Below are 8,813 nucleotides of genomic sequence, written 5' to 3'. Positions count from 1 at the left end.
ATAAATCTACAAAAAGAAATTACAAACAGAAGTGGTGCTATAAAGAATGCCTCATAATGATGACTGATAAGAGCAATGACAAACTTAGAATGAAGTATTTTTATTATATTATATTTTATTTATTTATTTATTTATTTATTTTAGAAACAGGGTCTTGCTGTGTTGCCCAGGCTGAGACTCTAACTCCTGGGCTCAAGGGATCCTTCTGCTCAGGCTTCCAAGTAGCTGAGACTACAAGGACGTGCGCCACTGCTCCTGGCACATTCTTTATTATATTTAATAGTTTTGTTCAGAAAGGACACATCGGAGTAGTTTAAAAGACACTTGACATTTATTTTTAAATGTTGCAAATATTTTCAAATGTACATGATTTGATTTTTTAATTTATTAAAACTCATATGCAATACTGGAATCTTAATCTATAGGTTAAAAATATAACAAAAGGCAGCTTTAATTTCAAGTGAAATTTCCACTGATAATACAAAACTAAAATTATGCTTACTATTCATAAAATACATAGAAGAGACAGTATTCCCACAGTTTACTGACTTATGTCATCACAAATGAACCCAGAATTTACAAACTCTAGCCTTGTTGTAAAATGTAACTTTGGCGTTTCCTTCAAAAAAGTGAGCAGTGCATATTTCCTTTATTGAACAAAGGTATTCATTCATTTTCTGCAAGACTATTACATTCACTCTTTTTTTTTTTTTGATGCAGTCTCGCTCTGTTGCCCAGGTTGGAGTGCAGTGGCATGACCTCGGCTCACTGCAAGCTCAGCCTCCCAGGTTCACGCCATTCTCATGCCTCAGCCTCCCAAGTAGCTGGGACTACAGGCACCCACCACCACGCCCGGCTAATTTCTTTTTTTGTATTTTTTGGTAGAGATGGGGTTTTACCATGCTAGCCAGGATGGTCTCGATCTCCTGACCTTGTGATCCACCTGCCTCGGCCTCTCAAAGTGCTGGGATTACAGGCATGAGCCACCACGCCCAGCCTACATTCACTCTTTAGAGAGATGCTTTGTTGTCAATATAAGCAGGTAGTGCTGTCAAAAGGAGACAGCATTATAATCCTAGTTATGCTGTAACCAGATTTACAACCAGAATTCAGGATTAACCAATTTGTATAATCATTAATCATATTCTTTCAGAAATAGACACATTGTTTCTGGTTGTATTTCAGAAGAAAAACAGAGAAGCCATTCTACCTTTGGGCAGGGGTGACTACAGGACTTGAGTGTGTACAAATTTTGGTAAATGCAGGGGTCCTGGAGTATACCAAGGGATGATGTAGTTTTCAATCAAGCAAGACATTCTCAATTGGGGACCTGGGTATTACTTTTCTCTAGAAATGAGGTACAACTTCATTCATTCCAGTGTGAAATATATGGGAAAAGTCCCCAAGACCAAAGCCTGTGTTATACATAATACCTAGAAGATTGTTGGCACTTAGGGAAAAAATAAATAAAAAGAAAAGATATAAAAACTTTTGGTCAAAAAAACCTGTATTTTTCAGTATGTACATTCCAAATGAATGTTTTTATACTGAGTTCATTTAGAATGCTTTGTTTTTAAAAATTCACTTTAAACATAGACTACTATAGGCAGTTCAATTTTTAGATTTCTTTTTAAGTGGTCAGAGTTCAGATAAAGATTACTTACTTTATATACTGCTAAAACTTTTGAGAAAAAATATAAACTCATTTTAATCACCATGGTTACATAAGCACATCAAAAAAATTTTCACTCAAAATAGCACTGTTTTTATGTCAGATTTTACATAGATCATACCTATATATGCCTCCATGCAATGATCATTTCTATAGACTAAGATAATTAAAACTACGTTTTTAAACAAAATAATCTGTCATATATTTTTCTTTGATCTCAGTTGTGATCATGATTATTATCATATCAAAAAAATGATTTTTATAAACCATGAAAATCTCTTTATTATTTCATTTGTCTGCATCGATGTTTCAAAATATATTGGCCTGGTTCTGTAGCTTTAAGGTAAACCATTTCCAGGATCAAAGAGATCCTCAATTCTGGCTATATGTAATAACACTTCATTATTAGATACTAAGCAAATTTGCATTTTTAAAACTCCAACTTATTATCCAAAGTTATTTTCAAAGGCTTTTATTGATAAACGCATTAATAATTTTATTTCAGCATTTACTAAATGTGACCTTACATGGTGATCAGTGCAGCTCATGGATATCCAGGTCAGTCAAAAACTGACTTTTCTTTATGATTAATCATTCGTGACTCACCTGACCACAGAGGCTGTTGGGTCAGCACTCACTCTAACTGAACAGAGATATGCCAGTACCCACGTGAACATTATTAGCAAATCTGTGATGTGGATCAGCAGCGTATTATAACACCAGCTTATCCTGGACACTGCCAAATCGTCCGAATAATTCTTGCCATTTTGTACATGTTAGGGATAAGGTGTTTATAAATAAAGCCTAGAAACAGTCTTAGTACTTCTCTTTCAATGGCTTAATAGAAAAAATAATGAGTGTTTTGAGTCTGAAGAAATAGTCAATGCAGTGAGGAAGTTTTGTCTTGTATTCCTTGCTCATAGAGACCTGCTGAGCCCACTTTCAGGATGCAAGTGTACGCATAGCCTGCGGAAGCAAGGAGAAAACAAAGTGTTGATACAACTGAATTTTCCTAAAGTCTGCATTATATTTTTTATAAATATGTTTTTATAGTATTGATTGCTTACTGCCACTCATCTTACGTGTATATCATCACAATAGAAATAGAGTAAAAACTTAATTTTGTATTCATTATGCTTTTTTTTTTTTTTTTTTTGGAGACTGAATCTCACTCACTGTTGCCCAGGCTGGAGTGCTGTGGTGCGATCTCAGCTCACTGCGACCTCTGCCTCCCAGGTTCAAGCAATTCTCCTGCCTCAGCCTCCTGAGTATCTGGGATTACAGGTGCCCGCCACCACGCCCAGCTGATTTTTTTTTTTTTTTCAGTAGAGATGGTCGGGGGGGTTACCATGTTGGTCAGGCTGGTCTCAAACTGCTGACCTCAAGTGATCCACCTGCCTCGGCCTCCCAAAGTGCTGGGATTACAGGCTTGAGTCACCGAGCCTGGCCTGTATTCATCATACTTTAATTAGATTTATTTAAGAGCAATGATTATTATTTATTGAGCATTTACTATGTACAAGGCACTGCTCTTGTTACTTTACATGTATCCTTTAATTTTCACAACTCTGTGGTATTATTACTACTTTACATGAAGATACTAATATTAAGACAGGATAAGTAATTTGTCCTGGGGTGCACAGCCAGTAAGTAGCAGATTGAGGACTAGCACCCAGGTCTGTCTCGTCCTAAAGTCCATGCCCTTGAAACTATTGTGCTATATTGTTTTACCATCTATAGAAACCCTCCCTGAATTATTCTTTTACGTGGCAACCAGTAAATATCCTATAATATAGCAGTCTTAGGTTCTAATTTTGACATATGAGTTTTTACTCAAACTAAGGCACCCTATATCCATAGAGTCATAAACTACTAGAGCTAAAAGGACTTCTCAGGTCGATAATGACTTTCCTGGGCTCACTAAGCTAGTGGGCCAAGATGCAGGTACTGTGATTTTCACTCTAGCAATGTGTTTCCTCCACAGAAATCTCTGCCTGTCATCCTTACTGCCTGATGTCACTATAGGGGGTTGAATGTTTTTCTTTGCAACATTTTTTCAAGACCTAGAAAAAGGCAGAGAAGGCAGGCTTATCAGATTTGATTATGACACCAGGTAACAGGTAGTAGGGTAGACAGTATCCTGGATGATACATTCAAAACACAAAACTGGCCAATGTGATGGCTCACGCCTGTAATCCCAGCAATCTGGGAGGGCAAGGCGGGTGGATTACTTGAGGTCAGGAGTTCAAGACCAGCCTGGACAACATGGCAAAACGCTGTCTCTACTAAGAATACAAAGAAAAAAAAAATTATCTGGGCGTGGTGGCGAGCGCCTGTAATCCCAGCTACTTGGGAAGGTGAGGCACATGTGAGAATCTCTTGAACCCGGGAGGGAGGGGTTGCAGTGAGCTGAGATTGTACCACTGCACTCCAGTCCAGGTGACAGAGTAAGACTCAGTCACAAATAATAAATAATAATAATAATAATACAAAACTATGTCAGTAAACAAGAACCAACAAGATGCAATCTAGCAGAAATAGGTGTAGTTCTGTATTAAGGTCAAAACTCAATTAAATAAATATAAGTAGGGAACTCTACTAGACCATAGCTCGTATGAAAATGCCCCAGTCTTTAGTTGGCCCCTGCTCAATAGAAGCCAAAATTCTGACGTTGCTATTATGAAAGGAAACACATTTTTAAGCTGTAGTAATAGGAGTATCTTGATGAGATCAAGGTAGATCATGGTTGAATAATCTCCATGCTGGCCTGGCCACATTTAGGGTTTTGTGTCCCCATCGTGACCAGAGAAGCATTGACTGCATGTTTGTAAGGAATAGAAGGAACTAGAAGAGTCTCAACTGGAAGAGAGTCTGCTGGAGACATGAGAACTATTCTCAAATATTTGAAGGGCTGTTCAGTGGGAAGGTTTGTGTTGCTAAGGAAGGCAGATCTCAGTTCACTAGGTGGTTACTACAGAAAGGCCAAATTCAGTTCTGTAAGCACAAGTAACATTTAGAGACTTCCAACCATGTAACAAACTCCCTTGAGAAGCCACTAGTGGCCAATGTCTGGAAATGTTCACATAAAAGCTGAATGAACATTCATCGGGGATGGTGTAGGAAGGATTTCTGCATGGGCTAGAATGTTAGACTACTTGATTCTAAGAAATCTTTCAACTTTTTACAATTCTGTGATCTTCCTTCAGTGTTCACCTCTTACCCAGTGGTGAAGCTGCAAAATTTACTCAGATGCTACTAGTTCAGGCAAGTTTCCTAGGAATAGTCTGATGTCACAAGAGCATCTGAAATACACAGAATCAGTCTAGGGTGGGGAGAGTGTGTTTTTAAAGCCTTTATCAGTCATATGAAGGAAGGTCATAGGCTTTCTGCTCCTCACATACTATTCCTGAGGCTTATAAAGTTCCTGGCTTAGAAATTTCCTCTATTTGGCCGGGCACGGTGGCTCACGCTTGTAATCCCAGCACTTTGGGAGGCCGAGGCGGGCGGATCACGAGGTCAGGAGATCGAGACCACGGTGAAACCCCGTCTCTACTAAAAATAGAAAAAAAATTAGCCGGGCGTGGTGGCGGGCGCCTGTAGTCCCGGCTACTCGGAGAGGCTGAGGCAGGAGAATGGCGTGAACCCGGGAGGTGGAGCTTGCAGTGAGCCGAGATTGCGCCACTGCACTCCAGCCTGGGTGACAGAGCGAGACTCCGTCTCAAAAAAAAAAAAAAAAAAGAAATTTCCTCTATTCATTTTTTTCCTATCCCATGGCCTTACATCTCTGGAAGAGCAGTATGCAGAGGTGTAGGGATCAAATCAGGAGCAGTGTGTTGGCTCTTGCCAGTTGCTGATCATCCCCAAATGCCTGGGTCAAAAGATCCCCAGGTACTTAACGTCTTCAAGGGAGAATTTTTATTTTCTCTTTTTCCCTGCTATGAAGCCATCTTTTTTGCATTTGGGGGAATTATGTTCCCTGACAGTTCTTAATCACATATATTCACTATTTGTATTGCTCTAATTATTCAAAATGTAATCCAAATATTTTCTTCAGAAGAAAATGATCATACCTCATCCTGGACATCAAGTTCTTCTTCTGTCAGCTCTGTTTCTATTAATTCAAGGGTATCTTTACAGTCTTGAATGAGGGTGATCTTGAAAAAGAGAACACAGGGTAGAAACAGAGTAGCATCAACCCACCTGATGCTCCACTGAAAATGATTTGAAGCTTTCCTGGTGCTTCTCATCTATCTTTATATACATCAGAATCCTCTTCAGCTGTATTGTTCTTTTATATTTCCCAACGAAAATTTTTTGTATATCATTTTTTTGCACATTCAAAGGTGAACTGGTATAGTTCTCCATTGTCTAAACTCCTTTTCAGCTCTCTTCCCCAATCTCTCGAGTGTATGCCTCTTAACAAGTCACCCCCTCTGCCTAAATGATTCAGCAGTCAATAGTGCATCTCTCAATGGCTAAGCTAAGAGCACTTAGCACAGCGTTGAGTGTGCAATGAATGCACAGTGAAGAGCTTGTGACTGATGACGAAAAACAGTCACAAATGGAATTGGATGGAAATTAATTCTATTGGAGATGGAAACCAATGTCTATGGACCAAGTTGGTTATTCAGAAAAGCTCTACTTTTTAGAGGTAGCATGTAATTTAATCTTCTACACAGAGGAAACCTACAACAACTTTGCCTTTGTGTTTTGCATGGAAAAGGACATTTTCAAAGCAACTCCAAATATATTTCCAGGCTAAAATGACATTTTGAAATGCTACTTAACTACTTTTCAACTCACAAATAGCCCAATTCTCTTAGCTAGTATGAGAATGAATTAGAGGTTTAAGTCCCTTTGCAAATGGTATGACATAATAGGAAAGGTAGAGGATAAGTCTAACTACAAGTTGTGTCCTGAGATAGTCCTGTGATGGTAAAATAAAGGTATAGGAAGAGGGTTGTGTCATTGTAGTCACAGTATCTGTGATACAGAGGGACCCTTCTTGAAGGAAAGCACCACAGGTGAGGTTTATCATCATTCACCTACTTATCACATATAAAGCTTTGTGCTAGACTCTGAGAAGACACAGAAATATAAGCCTCTTGATCTCACAGGCCACCAGGAATGTCCAACCCACTTTTAGTGGACCAGTAAGTATATAATACAAGCATTCCGTTATGCTTAGTCTATTCGTTTAAGGTCCAAAAAAATCCATCCCAGCCACTCACAATGCCTCTCTGATTGCAAACAAAATTGAGTCTAACCTAGTAGATACACTCTTGGTTAGTGGTTTTTATGACATTCATAGCCTAAAATCTTAGTAAGAATGGGTATAAAGAAATAAAATAACTGTTTTCATGTTGAGAAAGAACTTGATACCTTGGTTCTGTTTTACTTTTAATGTGGGTCTCTTAAAGATACTTCCTATGATCCTGCTTTCTTATCACCTATGGGTTAGATAATTTTAAGTTGGATAGAAAAAGGTTTATGAATTTTCAACAACAAGCAGTTTTTTTCTTTAGATTTGTAGCTTTACTCTTTTTTTTTTTTTCCTATTTTATATTTAAGATCCACAGCTTGGTAGTTAGGACTAGTATTTTACCAAGGAACATTAAAAAGAACAATCTCTCCACTACTAGTGCCTAAAAAGAATAATATAATATCATTTCCTAAGTTAGTTTTCTTCAATCAACTGCCAATCTACAATAAAGATCTATTTATTCTATTTTTAGAAAAATGGGAAGCAATTTAAAATATCCACTATGTCACTGGAATCATTATTGTTATTACATCTTGATAGGTATTTGCTTTAGTTTCCTAAATTCACTATGAGAAATGAGATTCTTGTACCACCAGCAGCACCATTAGGCCAAGCCCAATGAACCAGACCAGAATGCTCGCTTTTTCTGGGTATTTGACAGAAGAATTAACAAAATAATCCCCATGGGAAATCAGGGCCTATTCTGGAGCCAGATGCGCTACTGTTGTGCCACGAAGCCTCCCATCAGGGCATATTCTATTTTGTAGGGAAAAATTAACCCTGGGCTTATTTGTGGCCTGATTTTTTAATTTCTTTTTCAAAGATCACTTATGGCCCGATGGATCCTGTTTAAAGACGTTTATAATTCAAGGTTTTCCAGATTGCTGAGAATTTAAGTGGAATTTATGTACACAAATCACAGATCACAGAAGATCTAAGATTCGATATTCTAAAAAGGCATTATAGCTAATGCCCACTTTTATTAATAAACCTACACATTGTAGAACTATTCAGTACTGGGTACTACCAGGTAATTTCCTATAAACTATCTTATTTAGTCTTCATATCTACCTAGCAAGGTTAATGTTTTTACTTCCATTTCACTGATGAAAAAACTGAGGCTCCAAGAAGTTATATAGATAGCTTAAAATTCAACAGCTAGACTAGACTTGTGTAATGTTTGCCATTTATAGAAATCATGATAGTTTAGAAAAGATAGATCTGTAGAAAGGTTGAATATTTACCGTTTCTAAAATGGAATCTTGACCCTCTTGAGATTTCACCTGGTTCTGTAGATAGAGTATAGCATCATGGACCGTCAAAAAGAATGTGTCCTTTCTAATGTTGTCGTCAAAGAACCCGCATTGCTCCAGCTTTTCTATCACATAATCTTCAAAAGAAAAACACAATGTTTTGTTAGTTCCTAGGAAAAGAAATTTTTGTTTGTTTGTTTTTGAGACAGAGTCTCATTCTATTGCCCAGGCTGGAGTGCAGTGGCATCATTGCTCACTGCAACCTCCACCTCCCAAACTCAAGTGATCCCCCCACCTCACCCTCCCAATTAGCTAGGACTACAGGCACACCCCACCGTGCCCAGCTAAGAAAAGAAATTTTAAATCATCAACCTATACTAAGTTTTTGTAGCTCCTCCTTTTATTTATTTATTTTTCTCTTATCCAAAATGTGACCCAGATTTGAAATGACAGTTTCTTTTCCAGTAGCATATAGAATGGTTATCCCATAACTGGTTGTAGTCAACCTTGTGGACGATCACATCCCTTTGGCCAAGCCAGTGTATCCATCCTCCTGCTGCTGTGGGCTAGGCTGCTAATGTTTCACAGTTGTGCCCTTCTCTGGAGACTTTCCCTTGCCCGTTGG

General features: G+C 38.2%; 1 protein-coding gene across 2 annotated transcripts in view; it reads right to left on the bottom strand.

The window, feature by feature from the left end:
- Positions 1 to 216: 216 nt before the first annotated feature.
- SLC26A4 (solute carrier family 26 member 4) overlaps positions 217 to 8,813 on the bottom strand; it is a 57,909-nt gene continuing 49,312 nt past the window's right edge. Inside the window, exons 19-21 of one of the 2 annotated variants that reach the window (XM_003268136.3) lie at positions 8,180 to 8,325; positions 5,743 to 5,826; positions 217 to 2,638 (exon numbers count right to left, since the gene is read on the bottom strand). In XM_003268136.3, the coding sequence (XP_003268184.1) occupies positions 2,615 to 2,638; positions 5,743 to 5,826; positions 8,180 to 8,325 (254 nt within the window). In that variant the 3' untranslated portion in view covers positions 217 to 2,614. The remainder of the gene's footprint in view (positions 2,639 to 5,742; positions 5,827 to 8,179; positions 8,326 to 8,813) is intronic. The other variant, XM_030826516.1, reaches the window with a different exon arrangement.

The sequence above is a fragment of the Nomascus leucogenys genome, chromosome 13 (genome assembly GCF_006542625.1).
Source record: "Nomascus leucogenys isolate Asia chromosome 13, Asia_NLE_v1, whole genome shotgun sequence".
Lineage (NCBI taxonomy): Eukaryota > Metazoa > Chordata > Mammalia > Primates > Hylobatidae > Nomascus > Nomascus leucogenys.
Note: the sequence above shows the minus strand (reverse complement) of the source record. Positions and strands in the feature narration are given on the sequence as shown.